Genomic DNA, 17,753 nt, shown 5'->3' with positions numbered 1-17,753 from the left:
GCTGGGTCTGACATTGTGCTGATAGCCAGGGTTATCACGTGTATGTCTACATCACAAAACCACCTGTGGCAGCGAGTCTGACAGCTCAGGCAGTGGAGCTAAAAATTGCAGTCTAGACATTGAGGCCCAGGCTTTCAGGCCCTCCCCACTCACTGGATTTCAGAGTATGGGCTCCAGCCGAAGCAAGAACATCTACACTGCTATTTTTAACCCTGCAGCAGGAGCCAGAGTCAGCTAACTCAAACTCTGAGACTTGCTGCCACGGTTTTTTTGCAGTGTAGACATATCCCAGGTCTCCACCACTACTGTAACCTGAGGTAAGAACAGATAGCAGAGTAGCCAGATGGTATGTCTACAGTGCACTGTAAGTGCAAGTTTAGGAAAATTTGAGTTAATGTAGGCCTTGCACTGCTACATTTATTTGTAACCCCAGGTTAGGAATTGTTGAACCCTGATTCCCATCTGCACATCCAGTCTACCCACTGCATTAAACAGGTCCAAGTCCAACCACTCCCAGACTTCTTAGTGCCCTCTCAAAATATGCCAATCTGGCCTTTTGTTCATGGTGTAGCATGTGGAAAGTTGACCGTCCACCAGACAAAGCCAGCCCATGTGTGCTCTCTAGGAGTAACCCAGAAGTATCCCAAGTCCAGTGAGGCTATGTCTACACTGTAAAACAATAGTGTTTGAACCCTGAGTCCTGGCTTGAATCAGGCTTCAACTCTCTGCTCCCAAGGTCCTAGGTTCCACCCCTGGGTTAGTGTGATTGGGAGCAGGAGACGTAGTTAGGCTTGAGCCTGTTTGAACCCTGTGCTAACTCTACAGTATAAGCACACCCAGACAGCCCGTCACAGCTAGCTGCAGCAGCAGGCAGGTACTGCTGTGCGGGGAGCTATAAGGGACACTCCTCAGCAGAAGGTAGGAAACGAGCAGGAGCGGCCACCGGGTCGGGAGGGGCGGAGCAACTCAGCAACCTGTCAGCTGCACTCGCACATGCAGCTGAAGAAAACTGCTGGAACTGCCCCATTCCCTAACCGTCGGCAACCGCAACCAATCCCGCCCATAACCGTCCCACAGCTGCTCACGAGGCAAGCGCGTGTCTAGAGAACATCAAGCGAACGCACGCGCCGACTCCAACCCCTTCCCAACCTCTGCGCGCGCAGCGCACTTTAACACTCCCTCTCTGACGCTACGCCTCTTGCTTTAATGGCCTCTAAATGGTTGGTTGGAGAAGGTGGAGGATACGAATGATGTCATTGTCTGACGCCTGTGATAGCGGGCTCTGTGATTGGCTGGCGCCGCCCGCCAATAAACGTTGAATTGTTGGATTCAAATTGAGTGGAAAGCTGAAGAGGTCAGTTGATGAGCGGGCGCTGCGTCAGAGTGAGGAACGTGAGTTGGGTCCTGTTAGTGTAGCTGTCTCCGCCATGGCCCACAAGCAGATCTACTACTCCGACAAATACTTCGATGAGCACTACGAATATCGGTGCGTGGGGTGGGGGCTGCTGCTCGCTCTCCTTCACTCTCTTCCGTGCCGCGGGGCGCGCGTAGGGGTCTCTGGGGAGGAGACGCGGGGCGCAGCGCTCTCTGGGATGGGGCGGTGTAAATGCTTTGCCCGCTGCTCCCCTCTGGGGGTGTAGGCGGGACCAGTGACTCTTCTGGGGTGACGGGGTTCGGGGGGCTCAGGTCAGAATATGGTGCTCTAATATAGAGGACCGCCTCAGGCTCTCCCCGCCCGCCTCGAGCGCAGACGCCGCCGAGTCTGCCCGGTAAATGAGGGGACTGGTTGGGGGAACAATGGGCGGGGAGCCTGAGGCGGTCGGACTGTGTGCGCTGAAGGGACTCGCGAGCTAGTGACGAAGTTGAGGGTCTTGCTCGGAGCCCTCAGCGCCGTCTCCCAGGGAAGCCAGGTTTGCTGGTGCTGAACTCGGGGATGTTGCCGCGAGCTCGTCGGAACTTCCGCGTCCCTGGAATTCACTGGGGCAAACTCTAGCGGCCATTGCTGAGCGCTGGCGGGCTCGCAGATTCCTTACCCACCCGGAGCAGCGGTGGGACTGGGTTTTACTGCCTGTAAACAATCCTGATCTGTGGGAGGAGGTGACAACAATGGCAGCTGCCTGTTGGCCACATCAGAGAAAGTGCCTCTAGCTCCCTCCAGAACCTGACTGTGCTTTTGCTGCTTCAGAGTGAGGCAGTCACTTTATAGATCTCCCTGAGACCACGTGGCCTGGGCAGGTGGCACTTAGCCTTTTCGGGTGTAGCTATTCTGCAATGCAAGGGAGTCCTGGAGCTTTAACTTGAAATGTAGTATCTCACACAATACTCTGAACAAATCTTAACATTAAGATGCCATGCTCTCTGTGGGAAGTTTTTGCTCTGGGTGCGTGTATATTGGTGACTCCTTATATGTAGGAGTTGAGCACAAGACTATAGGATGGATGACCTCTTGCTTACCCCACTTGAATGTTTTGTTCATTCAAGCCTGAAACAGTGCTGTGTAACCAGTTTGCATAATAGGGAGGCAGAATGTAACTCTTCTCAGAGGGAAGATGTAAACAGACTGCTCAGTGCCCTATGGAATGCACTACAATGCCTCAGGTTCATGTTACTCTCACCAAGATAGGCTTGTGATCTGTATATACAGTTTGGTATTCAAGGGTAGAGGTCAGACTGTCTTGGTCAGTAGTTGACTTGGCAGTGATAAGTGAATCATGGCTGGTGGTATAAGAATGTTGCTTTGTATGTTTCCTAAAACCAGTTATCTGATCAGGTAGATAAGGGTTTTCTTCTCTTAAACAGTGTGGCAATAATCCATTGCCTAGTCTAGCACATCTTTATCAAAGCAAAGAGTGCTCCTGGCAAGAATTCTCTCCTGGCTTGCATATATTTCAGATAAAGTGGGGAATGGAGTGCATGATTACACCTTTCCTTACAGGGCTGAAGGCTTAACATCTACCATACTGGCTCTTGGTTTTCAAGATCTAGCATACCACCTCTTAAGCTTAAAAGTATTTTAATATGAACACTTAAATCTGCATGAATTAAACCTGTTGTACCAATGACAATATACAGGCTATTTAAAGATGCATCATCAACATGTAGAACAGTTGATGTCTCTCTTAGGGTAGTGAATGGCACTCAGGAAACTTGAGAACAGGAGGGCATCCTTCCAGCAGCTGGGACAGAAATAGATCGAGAGGGGCACAATATCTTAGGAAAGGTGCACTGGACTTCCCACTGGTGGTCAGGATAATGCCAAGTTGCCTGATACCTCAGTCTGGAGGATATAGTTCTGGACTTTGAGCCCTGCTTAAGACATTTCTTTAGGAAAGGCAGTAAGAGTTATAGCCTACAAATACAGGTGTCATCAAAAAGAAAACTGATCTGTACTGTAGGATAACTTTAGTATTATATTTTTCAACAGACATGTAATGTTACCTAGAGAGCTTTCAAAGCAAGTACCAAAAACCCATCTAATGTCTGAAGAGGAATGGAGAAGACTTGGTGTCCAGCAAAGTCTTGGCTGGGTCCATTACATGATCCATGAGCCAGGTAAATGAAATGACTGTTCTATAGCTATAATGACACTTTTAACTGGCTGCACAGGTACTTGTTGGGATTAAAAGGACACCCTGAATCTTTGCCTACTAGCAATACCCAGTGTTTCAGGAAGCAAAAGATTGTCACAACTCTAGTTGTTTGGTAAAACTAACAGCAGTGGAGAAGCATTGGAGTAATTTTTGTGAAGGGGATGTGGAGGGTGTGGCTTAAAATTTCCCTAACACTTTCTTTTAAACCCAGGGCAGGATTTCTCTGGGTATGTCCACACTACTTAGCGGGTAGCGATCAATCTATCAGGGATCGATTTATTGCATCTCATCTAGATGCAATAAATCGTGTGGTTCTCCTCTCCCCCGCCCCCCCCAATGCGCTCCCCGTCAACTCAGAACTCCACCAGGGCGAGAGGCGGAAGCAGAGTTAACGGGGGAGCCACAGCCATCGATCCTGCACCATGAGGACTGAAGGGAAGTTGATCTAAGATGTGCCGACTTCAACTATGAGAAAAGCGTAGCTGAAGTAAACACATTTTAGATTTCACCCCCATTGTAGACTAGGGCTCTACATTTAACTAGGGGGCATCTCATGTCTAGTTTGTAGCTGTCAAACTTTTCAAGCCCTGAACTAGAAAACTGACACACTGCTATCTGCTAGATTAAAGTTTAGACACTTGGATATACATAACTGTATAACTTGGTCTTCGTGAACCAGAATAAAACTGTCATCCAAGTGGCTATATATTATAGCTGATTTGCTAAAAATGACAAAGTTAAAGATTAGAAGATCTTAACTGAAGAGACTTAAGAGATAAAGCAGTTTACATTAAACTGTAATGCTGTAATCTTTGTATCAAAGTACAAATGACTCGATTTCAGAACCTACTTTGATGCTAATCATGACTGTTTTAAGAATAAAACTAGTACAAACCTGACTGAAAGTTAACATAACTGTCAGTGGACAACTGCAGGTGATCTGTGAGTGGTCTTCAAAGTTTGATGGTTGGTTGAATTTGCTCACTGGTTTTACCAAAGGTCGATTCAAATTTTCTGCTAGCATGGCCATTCCTTCCAAAGACTTATTGCATTATTTCACACTGCAGCTTAAGGATGTGCATGTGCCACTTGGCCTGACAGCTTTGTTAAAACAAGGAAGTTGAGCCAATTAACTAGATCTAGTTAAATCAGTGTACCCACTTGTGGGGACACTCTTGAGCTGGTTTAAAACAGACAAGCCAAGTCTCTACTAGAAGAAGTACTCTGGTATAGCCAACCTGTAGTGTTGATGATGGAGCATAAAGGTAAGCTATACTGGCAAGAGCACACTATCTTAGTAAGCAAAACAAGCCAATATAAACTGCATCTACATTAGGAGGGCTTGGTATGAAAATGTTGTTGTGAAAAATCAAACTCTGCTGACTTTGCTCTACTAGCAATAGTCTTCTATTAAACTGGAACAAATTCCTTACCGAAACAAGGTCTAAGGAGTTGATCATGATCATATGCTTGTGCATTAGGTACACATGGGAAGATGTAATTCCACACTAAAATGCACTGATCAGTCACTCAGCGCTCAACCTTCCAAGTACTTGAAACTTGAGCATTCATGGAAATATCTAACTGTTGTAATTCCTATTTTAATTTTGAGTGGCCTGTCTTGGCACCAAGGGTAAAACCTCTTAAAAGCACCTAATTGGCTTAAGAGCCAAAATGAGGTGCTTCTAAAAACTTTACCCCATATAGAGGGGCAAGCTTGAAGGCACTGTATATAGGAATGGTCATTTTTCTTATACTCAGTGGGGAGACTCAACATTTTCTCTAGTAAATGTAATTGAGTACTAAGCTGCTGTACACAAATGTATGGGACTGGCAATGATAAATATTGCATGTTAACACTGAAATTTGTGTTCAATCTTATTTCCACAGAACCACACATCCTTCTCTTTAGACGACCTCTTCCAAAAGACCAACAAAAATGAACTTTTTTCTTCTGGAAAACTTCTATTAAATCTTCTGGAACTTTATGTATATGAGTGTATATATGTTGGTAGTATTCAGTGAATACTTGAAAAAATGTACAAAACATACATCCGTATCTGTGCATGAGCTGTATTATTCACAGCAACAGAGCTCAGTCAAATGCAATTCCAGGTAGGCTGCTATGGTGTCTAAAGATTAATAAAAACATATTCCTTTACTGTAATATAAATGCCTATTTGACTTTCTATTAAATTTTGTTTAATAAAGTGTTCGTGTTGCATGTGTACATCCTGACTATACACTTATTACATGTATTTCTTCTTTAAAAACTTTAGTTTCAATACTGAGCAGCTCTGTACAGCATTGTAATTACAAATGTTTGACTAGTTCAAAGCCTATAGATTCCCAACTCTTCACAATGGATCTGAAGAAATAAACACTGACTCTCAATTCTAGATACCTACTTTGTGATTTCTAAGAAATCTTGTGTGTTAGCAAATAGGAATCAACTATATAGAATTTGAGTGTTAAGGCTAAACTAGTGGAGGAGGAGGTACCTGTCCAAAACTGATCATTAAATCACTGCATAGGCCAAAAAAAAGTGACTTCACAGTGACCTAGTTTCTCCACTATGACATACCTGTCTCTGGGAAGACACAGTTGCTGGCTGGTTACTCTGAATCAAGAATCTCTTCACAAAACAGGTTAATCTAGGCTTCATTGCCTCAGAATGTGCCCTCTCACTTTGCTGCTCTTAGGCTATTTGAGCCACCTCTCAAATCACTTTAGTATGATGAACGCTAGTCAGACGATCACACTAAAACAGGCTGGAGCATGCAATTGGCTGTCCTGGCTTTAAGATTACAAATAGCCCATGTGCTTCTGGAGTTTGCATTCAGTGAGTAGCAAAAATCCCATGCTATTCATGTATTAGATAGATATAGCTGTAGCTAGAGATTTTTAAGTCTTGTGACCACTCATTCCTCTCTGAAGAATTTCCTGCTATAATTTTATATCTATGCCATCTCAACTCAAGACTGGCAATACACTTTCACAGGCTGTAGTGTAAATCTAAATCAAAGTTGCTGCAGTATCAGCTCAGTCATCTGTATTTGTGGATTTCTAGGTAGCAGTTGCAGGTGTGACAATGACCTCAACTGTTTGGCTCTATGCCATCACACATAAGTAGAAGTACTTGAGCCTCTTGATTTTAAAAAGTAAATGGCTGCTAACTGGGCCTTCTCCCTAAAGGTCTCTTAACATTAGTGCTTCCCTTTAGAAAAGGCATAATTTGTCAAAACTTGAAGTATATGATCTAGCCATGCTGTCTACTGGAGGTGTATGAGGGGAAAATATATTAGCTGACAATACTCTAGCCCATTAATCATGGTTTGTACTTACACTGTGATTAAGCTGTAGCCTGAGAATACATGCTTGAGAGGTGAATAAGATACAGTAATGGCTATTCCACTGCAGCCATTATATTCAGAACTGCCTGTAGATTCAAGGCGTTAGATTGTAGAATGGTATAGGTTGATAAGGTCATGAGGCTGGAATTGTCTTAATATCTTTTGTAAAGCGCTTTATAGAGCTGAATTATGTTAATGATTTTTGCAACTTCCTAAATTATGTAGAGCGATGTAGCCATGTTGGCCTAAGATATTAGAGACAAAGTAGGTGAGGTAATATTTTTGGACCAACTTCTGTTGGCGAGAGACAAACTTTTGAGCTTACACTGAGCTCTTTGCGTCTAAATTAGGGCTGATCAGCTATTCACGTAGCTGAAGTCGAAGTATCTTAATTCATCTTATCTGGCTGTCCTCACGGCAGCAAGTAGACCGCCACAGCTCCCCCGTCTACTCTGCTTACTCCTCTTGCCATGGTGGAGTATGGCATCAATTCAGGGATCGACTGATCATGTCTAGACAAGACACAAATCAATCCCCAATAGATTGATTACTACCCACCAATCCAGTGGGTAGTGTAGATGTGGCCTATGTCACTTTAATTGTCTCAAAGTTCTATCCTTACACTGGTCAGTAGAAAACATACTAAGTACCTATGGCTATATCAGATTTAAATTGGGTCTGGCTGTCTAATAAATAACATATTTTATGTCCATGTTGGGCAAGCACATTGCTTTCTGATATGCTAAGCATGACAAAGTTTAACAGTGAAAACGTCATCCTTTTTTATTTTTCACATAAGTGAACTGACTTATGTGAACAATAACTAGCTCAATGTAAATCAGAAATATTTTTCAGACATGATACAAACATTGAGACTGGGCTCTCTAAATGCAGTTTTTCTATATCATTACTGGTACTTCAGCTTATCAAAAGATTTTGTGGAAGAAATTTCATTTATGATCATAAACACATAGTTGCACATAACTGGCATACAAATGGAACAGGCTTAGCAAAAAAATGTGCTTGTGCACACTTCTCACAATGGTGATGATAAACTTTCTCGTTGATGGAGTCATGTACTTGACCCACATGGCTTGCAGTGAAGGGCTGCAAAGACAACACATTCAGAGAACAGCAGCTATGAGCAAGTAATCTTTCCAAAACATATTTTCAGATTAGTGACTACTAACTTTTAAAGGAAATAGACAAACTGGATGAGGTAAAATATTTTATTGGACCAACTTTTGTTGGTGAGAGAGAGAAGCTTTCAAGCCACACTAAGCTTTACTTCAGATCTGGGAGAGGTACCTGAAGAAAAGTTCAGTGTAGCTTGAAATCTCACCAACAGAAGTTGATCCAATACAAGATTTTACCTCATCAACCTTGTCTGTAATATTCTGGAACCAAAATGGCTCCAACCACATGCCATGAAGGAAATAAAGGACATTTGTATGAAAAGTTTAAGGGATGCCCCCCCTCCAATGTTTTGTTGCTGGTGCAAAATCATACGCTTGTATCAATTTTTAAGTCTTTGCATTGTTATTGATTAAATACAGGACAAGGAGCATCCTGTATTGACTTGATGTAGAATTTCAGCCACTACAGTGTTTATCACCATTCAGTCATCAGTTTTTTTTAAGAGAGAAGAGAAGACACCACACATATCTACTGGCAAGTACTTCATTCATGAATGCTCAGAAATATCAAGAATGCACTGAGCATATGAGAAGGGAAGTACTGGGCACAAACTTCCATTCAAGAAACTGAATTTTGCATTGCTGATGTACTCACAGCTAGTCTTAGAGAGGGATCCATATGGTGCTTCCTAGATGGCCAAAGCTCTGCGGTTGGGAGTGGTGGCAATAAAGTGTCCCTTCCCCCACCGCTTTTTAAATTATTTTAAATAGGAAGGAGAGACTATATTGAGATCCCTTTAGTTGCCAACACTCTAAGTAGTTCTCATACTCTTTCTCACTATGTGTAAGAGCAGCCTTGGATGCTGTGTGCATGTGACTATTAGCTGGCTCTACATGCCTTGTTTTATTACTGGGCTGCCCTGGTACTGGCAAAACAAACAGGAGGGGGAGTTTATATAGATGCTGCAAATGTAAATAGAAATGGTGAAAATGGAAAAAAAAGTGCCTGACTCATTTGTGCAATGATTAGTAGGAATAAAATGTTCTCAGATGGTTGTAACGCTCTTTGGGTTAATTAAATAACAAACCAGTGAAGGCAAAAGGAATACAACTTTAATAAAGTTGAACAGCATCTCTGGTGAACTCAGGCACACAGGCTTGCCTGCAGGGCACATCGCCAGATGCTTACGTTCATAATACTATCCCTCATAAGGGAAAACCTCTAGATTATAATAGTCTACAAACATATCGCTACAGTGGTTATTTGGCCATGGATAGCAAGAGCCAGATAAGAGGGAAAACGCTAGAAAACTGACAAAACGGCCACCATTCCGGATAGATTATTTGCACAAAACAACACAATCATCTTTCCGTAAGGCAAACGCAGAGGGACGTGTCACACGGAGACGCCAGGGGGCACCACCCAGGCTCGCACACCGCCTCCAAGATCTTGCATGGCACGTGTGGCAGTGAGGTCACGCGACCAGACCAACAGGCTCCACCTCGTTCCCTCGCTGCTGCCGGTGATTGGAAGGTGACGTAGAACCAGCTGCGCCGCTGCTCTTCTGACGCGTCTCGCGGGCGTCGTCGGACTGGGGAGCTGGTTTAGGGGAGAGGGGGTGAGTGGCGCTGTTCCCGTTCTCGGCCGGCCATGGCCACGGAGCGGCAGCCGGGCACGGCCAGAGAGGTAAGGCCGGGGAGGCGGCTCTGGGCCGCGCAGGGGTCTGCCCCCCCCAAGCTGTTACATAAGCGGGGGCCTGGCTGCACCGCGGGCCCTGCTCCGCTGCCGAGTCTGGGGAGCCCCTGCGGGCTCGTGCGCCCTGCAGCTCTGCCCTGGGGGTGAAAACCGCGGCGGCCTCCGCCTTAGCCCTACGTGTGACGGGCTAAGGGGCCCCGAGTTGGCCTTTGAGTCCAGGCGGTTTCTTTTTAGAGGGACCATCAATTTGAAATGATACTTCTGGTCTGAAAATACTTCACCTGCTGTTGCTATAAGTACCCCACCAGTATTACTGCAACTGAGAGGGAGCTGGGTCGGGGAGATACCTCGTATTTCGGTTTTTCTTGTGCTTTGACTGTCGTTTAGCCTTGTCTTACAATCAGATTCGTGCAGGTGAGCTCTCTGCCCGTGCAAAGATGTAGGAATTTGCTTATATGGCTCTGATTGCAGGGGAGGGGCAGGCATAAGTTTCACACTGTCCTTGTGAAGTCTTAGGACTTATCTACATGGGAAAGTTATACTGGTGTAAGTTAAAGTGTGCATATAAACTAATATAGATCTACTGGTATAAACTCCTGGACAATCTTATTCTGGTGTAAAGAAATGGCTCTTTTCAGTTTAGCTGGTGGGAGTGGGTTTAATTGAGTCTGCAAACATGCATATAACTTTACTCATGATCAGTTCCAGCAGTATTAGTCCTTGATTCTGCAGCTGGATCTATGCAACTGTTGACTTCTGTGGGTCTCTACACAGGTGTTGGAGTCTGCCTCCTCAGATCCAGTTGCAGGTTTAAGATGTCAGTCCTGCAAAAACGTAAAAAAACTTAAACTTAAATAAGCCTTTACAGAATCAAGACTCTGGGTTTGGCTACACTTGCACTTGTACTGGGTTTGGCTATACTTTGGCTACAGTGCTGGGAGTTAAAGCTGTCTCCCTACAGCTGTGTAGGGAAAGCACTGCAGTGTGGCCACATTTGCAGTGATGTTGGGAGTGGTGCATTATGGGCAGCTATCCCAGCATTCAAGTGGCTGCAATGTGCTTTTCAAAAAAGAGGGGTGGAGTGGAGTGTGACAGGGAACCTGGGGGAGAGAGAGAGTGGGTTTTTGGCACTGACACTGTGTGTCAGGTCCCTGCCTTGAAAGTTCTGACCCCTTTCCCCACCTCTCTTTCACTAAATGCAAATAGCCTTGTGCTTTTTTCCTCACAAACCAGATAAGCAGCTGATCCAAAACGGACCCCCCCCCCCCCGCCCCTGCAAGCCGTGCTGCTTCTCTCCTCAAGCAAACACTAGCTGTGGACATTCATCCCTTTGCCTGCCTCTGCTGGAGCAAACAGTAGCTGTGTTTGTTTTTTAGATAAGCAGCTCCGGGAGCCCCGAGTTCACAACAAAACAAAGAGAGGCATCACAACAAAACAAAGAGTGTTATCTTTACTTAAAAGCATTATGGGAAGGTTCCGGAGGTCAGTTACAGCGTAGTAAGATTAATCACTGTTTACACTGGCACTCCAGCGCTGCAGCACCAGCGCTGTTCTCTTTGTTCCCCTTGTCGAGGTGAAGTACAGCCAGCGCTGTAGCCAGGTAGATACAGCGCTGCGTGTGCCTTGCCAGTGTGGACGGGGAGTGAGTTACAGCGCTGTAAAGCCACCACCAGCGCTGTAATTCTCCAGTGTAACCAAGCCCTCCGTTGTTTCTGTGAGGCTTTGACGCAACATCAAGGAAGAGAGAATCTTTTATGAAAAGGAACATATGTTTATGAAACCACAAATAGAAGGCGAGTCAAGAGTTCATATAGTACCTGAAACCTCTTATTAATTTTTAAAGATGGTATTTGTTCTAATTATCCCAAACAATTAAAAGAAGTTTGTATTTTGTGCAGCATAAGAGACTAAATTCAACGTGCCGATCTGTGTGTAAAATATGCTTTTTTCCCAAAAGCCCTGAAATAGTTACTTTTGTCAGATACTTGTGAAGGAGAGAAGCAAGTAATTCAAAGCAGCATATACAATATTAAGAGCATACTTAAAAGCGAACTGCATTAGAATGCTTCAAGTTCTTTGCTAAAATCAGTGTTTTTACCATTACAGCGTTATCAGTAGGAAATGTACTTGAGTTAAGCATTCAGTGAATATATTGCGCCAGTACCTTAAGAACCAAAATGTCTCATGTTAAGACACTAAACACATCATAGGCATCGGGAAGTGTATTTGAGAGACAGAGAATATATATGTAAAGGAACCTATTATTTTTAAGAGTCACCTATGCTATGGGATAGTCTTCTATTACATTCATTCTGTGAATAATGCCCCGTTGGTTGTGTGTCAAATATAAAATGTACATATCTAACCAATGTGGCACTAGATTCCATAGAGATCTCCCAGTCAGCCTGAGATGTCTTTAAAATTAATGATAAACCCCAAATGAAAAGTACTTTTATGGTTGGTATTATTTATGCCTTATTCGTTTGTCTGGTAACAGCTTTAACTCCAAAAATAACTTGATTTGTTTTTATACTCGTGTGTGTACATATTTCATGTCCCATTTCTCACCAATGCAATCTGTATTTTGTGTTTAAGCGGCCAGAATAAATTTGGCAACAGTTGAAGTGGACGCTCTTTCTAACAAACCCATGATGACAAGAATCCATATTATCTGTTGGGTTGTAAAAGCCTTAATCCTCAAATTTCCAGGTGCACCCTTAACCACCAGAGGGTGCTCTTGTGCATTCTAAACACTGAAATTTCTGTCAATGAAACATTTTTATAAACAAGGCTCTATGTGCCCTTGCATGGATACTGCAATTCATAAAGTTGACTTTGTTTTACTACTTTAACAATGAAAACTAATAAAGCAAGTCTTAGTTATGAAGAAATATATAATCAGATTTAAAATGACTTACTGCATGTATGAGTGAATAGAATTTTGAAATAGTTTCTCCAAGCACAAACTATGAAGTGCCAGCAACAAGTAACATCAATAAATACATTCTGATTTTAATATTGGAGCCTCCTTTACATTCAGAAGCCCTGCTGAAAGTAGTAGTAGTCCAACATGTGGAACACCTCCAAAACTGGGCATGTCACTGTGAATATATTAGTGCTGTGACAATCTCACTAGAAAGATATAGAATATCATGTTTGATCCATATTTTTTAAAAGCAGTCACAATTACTGTACCTTTGGAGACAGCATTTTAAAGTAATGCTAATGATCTGCTGAGATGATTATACTGATTAAGTGACTAATCTGAAAATGGAATATTCTTCTTTTTACATCTCGTGTTAAGCAGGATCCTAGCATTTTTGTACTGTACCTTTGTTTTGTGTATTTTCTGTTACATGTAGGCATTATATGAAAATAACTTTGCAAAGCAATCAAATCTTTGCTGTTTATTTTTTCCCCTTCACTTTTCTTCTGAGAATTTTGTTGCTTCACAACTATTATTATTATTATTAGAACAAGTGAACTAACTAGCTCTTTTTTATGCAGTTTTGCTCACACAGATGAGGTTGGGTTGTTCTTTCCCCACTTACTTTTGCTTAATCTCAAAATTCATGTATCCAAAAAACATTTTGTTTCATAGGGCTTCAAGTTCTCAGCAGATGTCAAACCGTTTGTCCCAAAATACACGACAGTAACTGTGGCATGGTCAGAACCTTCAGAAGCATGTGTCTTTCCTACTGCCTACTACTCACGTATTCAGGAACAGTCTGTGGATAAGTATGTATTTTTCTGAATCTGATATGGGTAATTTTAACCTTCTAGTGCCTTGACTTTGACTACAAAATTGAAGTAGGAGCCTCTAGTGCTTTAATTCTTCTAACTGTATTAGTGTCTGCCTAATGGTTTAGACTTCTGCATTGCTCTCTGAGTGATACAGATTTGGTACCTAGGTTGTTGATCCCAAAAACCTGGTATTGTGGAGTCACTAGAGAAGGGCAAGGAAGAGTCGTGTCACTCTGCAGTGCCTAGTCTAGCTGATTCAGATGTGGTGTTTGGCTCTGGAAGGAATCGCATCCAGTCCTGGGGTAGAAGGATGATAAACTATTATATGAATGGGAGAAACAATGGGTCTGTATAGAAAGGGAAGGGAGGACCCTTAAGAGTGGGAAGGGGGGAGGGTCCCCAAATGCCTTCATTCTAGATATAAGGAATCTTCAAGGTCCTTCCTTGGTTTCCCCTCCCCCTCCCCCAAAAACAAACAAACAAACAAAAAAAATAACAAACTTCCAAAAGAACTTATCTTAAAGGTAAATCTAGTAAGAATAAGATACACTTGCAAAAGACCCCCAAACAAATCTATTTTCAATGTAGCAGTTTTCAGGATCCTCCAATGTAGATTTTACTAAATGGATTATTAATGCTATATATTAGGATTAAAAAAAACTCTTAACAATTACAAGGGTTGGATTTAATATTCAGTAGGTGTCCTAACTTTTTTATTAGTTTCTCAGAATGGTAAGCATTGATTTCATTTTAGGCATAATTGCAGTTAGGTTTTACTGCCTAAAAAACCACCCAAAGGTTGTGTTCTTTTTTTTTTTATACCTTAACTGACTTTTCCCAGGGGCGATCTCAGAATTGTTACAAAATTGTCTTTGTATACACCCTGTATTTTGGATTGTTCTAATCTGTTTAATGATGAGCTGAATGCAAGTCTGATTTATGACAGAATATAACATAATTAAAGAAATAGTGAAGCACCAATATTGTGATAAAGGTTGCATTGTTGGGGACTTAAGTCAGAAAATGAAGGTTAATGGTTGATGCACTATTTTTCATATGTCTCCATATAAATTAGGATAGGCTGAAGTCAAAACAACTCTTACTACCAAAGAGAGAGAGCGAGAGAGCATTTCTTACTTCAGATATACAACACACAATATCTACTTATTCCAGAATTGAACAGATATATGAAACTAAGAAAACATCAGGCTTATAAACTTTGGCCACGCTGAGCTTATGCATATCCAATTTTAAAAAACAGTTAACATTTGTTTGCTCAAATTGAGAATGTCACTGCTAGCTGTTCACTTTACATCTGTAAATGTAATTTCTGTGGGAAATGTCTTCACTTTCAGAGGCCTGCTTAGAATTTGGCATGATCTGGTTGGTGGAGACCTTACTGATATCAGATTAGAAAAATGTATTTACTGATCTTCTCCTTCCTTTTTAACTTTAACATCTATTGAATTTGTGGAAGCTGTATTTAAGGCTTCCTTTAGCCAGTAAGCACAACCCAAATATTTACCATCTAAGCACCTTGTACTGTATTGTTTTATTGGGATAAATTCTGTCCCACAGAGTACTGTATTTATACTCCTGTTTTTAAACTGTATTTTAAAATAAGTTTCAGTACGTCATATTCCTTTCCTTGTAGTGAAGTGCATTCGCATGTGCCTCTTAGTTGTATTACACTTTCAAGCCTCTCTGTCTTTTAGTTCAGGCTCACTCTTTACCACAAGGAAGTCTGGCAAAATAATAAAGAACTTGCTATCAACTGTTAAAGCTGAAAAAGGGAAGTATAACTTTAAGTAAAGCAGAATACTTTTGAAACTCAGTAACAAATATTTTATAGGTAGAATCATTGTTGTTTTTGAATTTTAAATAACCATTATGGAAGCTTAACTATAAAAAAAGATTAAAATATTAATGTTTATCTCAAGTTTGAGGAAAAACTTGAATTTTATGGCTAAAACACTTATCTAGAAAGCAGTGAGTAAATACTTAATTGAAATTATGGAGAATGCTTTTCTTGCAAAATATTATGTTTGCCTTGATATTGAACAAAATCTTGAACTAAAGAATGGTGTATTTATTTAGGCCACAGATATGTGCGGAAGATGTGTCCTGGGATGGCGCTTCATCTCTTTCTCAATATATATCTGGTAGCATTATGGGATATACTCCACTTGGTGAATACTCTAGCTCGCCGCCTTCGTCTGATGCTGTACCAAATATGTGCTCGCTAGCCAGTGCACGGTATAATTATAACAACTCTCTACACTACAATCATTCCAGGATAGTTAATGAATGTGGCGAACAAATTTGTCCAGTCAGACAAGAGACTAGAAAGACTCCTAAAGTAAGTGAATTCCTTCTTCTGAGAGCTTTAAAATGAATAGTCACTACTTGTTCACTATTGCTTCTACAACAGCATTTAAAGGGATGTTGTTAGGAGTAATACAGACCAGATTTAGATGTTTATAGCAGTAAGATTTTTTTTTTTTTTTTTTTACAGAATCAAAGACCAATAGAAATCTTTCTATGAAACTCTTATAATTCAAATATGCATAGTATTTTAAAATTCTGCATATTTTATATGTTAAAATAACACAATATAATCGTGCCAGTTTCAACTATTTTGTTACTTTATTTCCAAATACCCGTTGGCAAGTACATCAAACAATACAGAGCACGAAAAAGCTTCAGGAAATATTTTCTGACAAACAGATTCCTTACTAGGCATACTAATACAGAACTTTGAATAATAATTCATTTAAACTACAATACAGAAACGTATTTCCTACACCCCTCAGAAATAGTGCAAAAGCTTGGGGGAGTCAGGGTAATGAAGCTGAGGGAGAGGGAAGTAGTTGCTGGGAAGGAGGCTGGAAGTGAACTTTGTTGGGTTTGGGTGGAAGAAGTGTGTGTGTGTGTGTGTGTGTGTGTATATGTATGTGTATTTATATATAATTTTTTTTGGTGGGTTGGGGGGGGAAATGTTAGGGAGCTCCCCCCATGCAGACTCTGGCTGACCCCTAGCCTTCCCCATTCAGTCAGGCACATCTGCCCTGTCCCAGTACCTCCACTTAGCCAGGCATATTTGCACATGTCCCCATGTGGCCCTGCACTCTCACTCCCATTCAGCTCCTGGCTCAATGTTATCACACCACTAGCACCTGTGCCTCCACCCCAGTCCCCACCACTAGCTGTTCTGAACCCTAGTCTGAGTGAGTCCCGCAGCAACCCTGTGTGCCCTGCTCTGTTCACCCTCCCCCATGTCCCGTGCCTCATCACCTGGCCCTGCGGGCAGGGTGCTGTGGGGAAAGCAGCTTCTAACCCGTGAGCCAGCTGCCCTCTCTTGGCAGCACGTCAGAACCTGGTAGATGAATGGTTTAATTATAGTGCAACCCTTTTCATGGCTTCTCCTTTGTCTCCTAGTCAGAATCAGTTCTTCTGCGGGGGGGAGGGAATCTGGGGTGAACATTAATTCTGCGCTTGCACAGTGGTGCAGAATTCCCCCAGGAGTAATGTATATTTGAACAGATAAACACATCTCTGAACTGGGTTGCCAGTTCTCCCAGTATTTTTGTGAGATGCCACTGTTTTGTGGCATTAAAATTGTCCTCTTATCATATCGCCTGACATTCTTGGTATCAAGAGGTTTCTGACTGAGGTTAAACAGATACTGCACTTCTTGCTGCATCCATCAAAGGCCACAGGTAGGAGACTAAATAGACTGGATTTCAGTTCCAGCTGCCACCAGCATAGGCTGCTGCTCTCCCTTTTTTTTGTCCTGGAAAATGAATCTGTTTCCTTGCGCTCACTGTAACTAGATAGAGCTAAGCAAATAACTGATTTTTCTGGTTTGGAGGCCAAACAAAAAAATTGGAAACCTTTTTATTTTTTCGCTGAGATTGAAATTTTTCAGTTTTTCTCACCCAAACTAAAAACCTGAAAAAATTGAGTTTCAGAAAATACCACCACACAGTATTTCCAAAACGAAATTTGCTTCCTAGCACTGGCAGTTGCTAAGTGAAATTTGCAATCTTTTCAGTTTCAGCTACTGCAGCCGGGCAATAGCAGCTGTGAAAATAAGAACGTCTGTTTCTTTCAGCAGCTGCTGGTGCTTCCTGGCTCTGTGACTTCAGACAGCCCCACTATGCATACTGCCCAGGGTTTCCAGATTCCCAGCCCTGCTTTGAGTCTGGAAGCCCTGGTGCCTTGAACTGGCCCC

At 42.2% G+C, this 17,753-nt stretch overlaps 2 protein-coding genes across 6 annotated transcripts in view; both read left to right on the top strand.

Annotated features, from left to right (window-relative positions):
- The first annotated feature begins 1,212 nt into the window (after positions 1-1,212).
- Positions 1,213-5,989, top strand: CKS2 (CDC28 protein kinase regulatory subunit 2). The gene is made up of 3 exons (XM_032772382.2): positions 1,213-1,486; positions 3,425-3,552; positions 5,481-5,989. The coding sequence occupies exons 1-3, from the start codon at positions 1,428-1,430 to the stop codon at positions 5,531-5,533; spliced, it is 240 nt and encodes a 79-aa protein (XP_032628273.1). The 5' UTR covers positions 1,213-1,427; the 3' UTR covers positions 5,534-5,989.
- Positions 5,990-9,595: 3,606 nt separating this feature from the next.
- Positions 9,596-17,753, top strand: part of SECISBP2 (SECIS binding protein 2) — a 47,379-nt gene continuing 39,221 nt past the window's right edge. For 2 of the 5 annotated variants that reach the window (XM_075067198.1, XM_075067196.1), the window contains exons 1-3: positions 9,596-9,766; positions 13,377-13,513; positions 15,617-15,878. In XM_075067198.1, coding sequence (XP_074923299.1) covers positions 9,731-9,766; positions 13,377-13,513; positions 15,617-15,878 — 435 coding nt within the window. In that variant the 5' untranslated portion in view covers positions 9,596-9,730. Of the gene's footprint in view, positions 9,767-11,431; positions 11,589-13,376; positions 13,514-15,616; positions 15,879-17,753 lie in introns of those variants that run through there. The other 3 variants (XM_075067195.1, XM_032772370.2, XM_075067199.1) reach the window with 2 other exon arrangements.

The sequence above is a fragment of the Chelonoidis abingdonii genome, chromosome 6 (genome assembly GCF_003597395.2).
Source record: "Chelonoidis abingdonii isolate Lonesome George chromosome 6, CheloAbing_2.0, whole genome shotgun sequence".
In the NCBI taxonomy this organism is placed as follows: Eukaryota; Metazoa; Chordata; order Testudines; family Testudinidae; genus Chelonoidis; species Chelonoidis abingdonii.
Note: the sequence above shows the minus strand (reverse complement) of the source record. Positions and strands in the feature narration are given on the sequence as shown.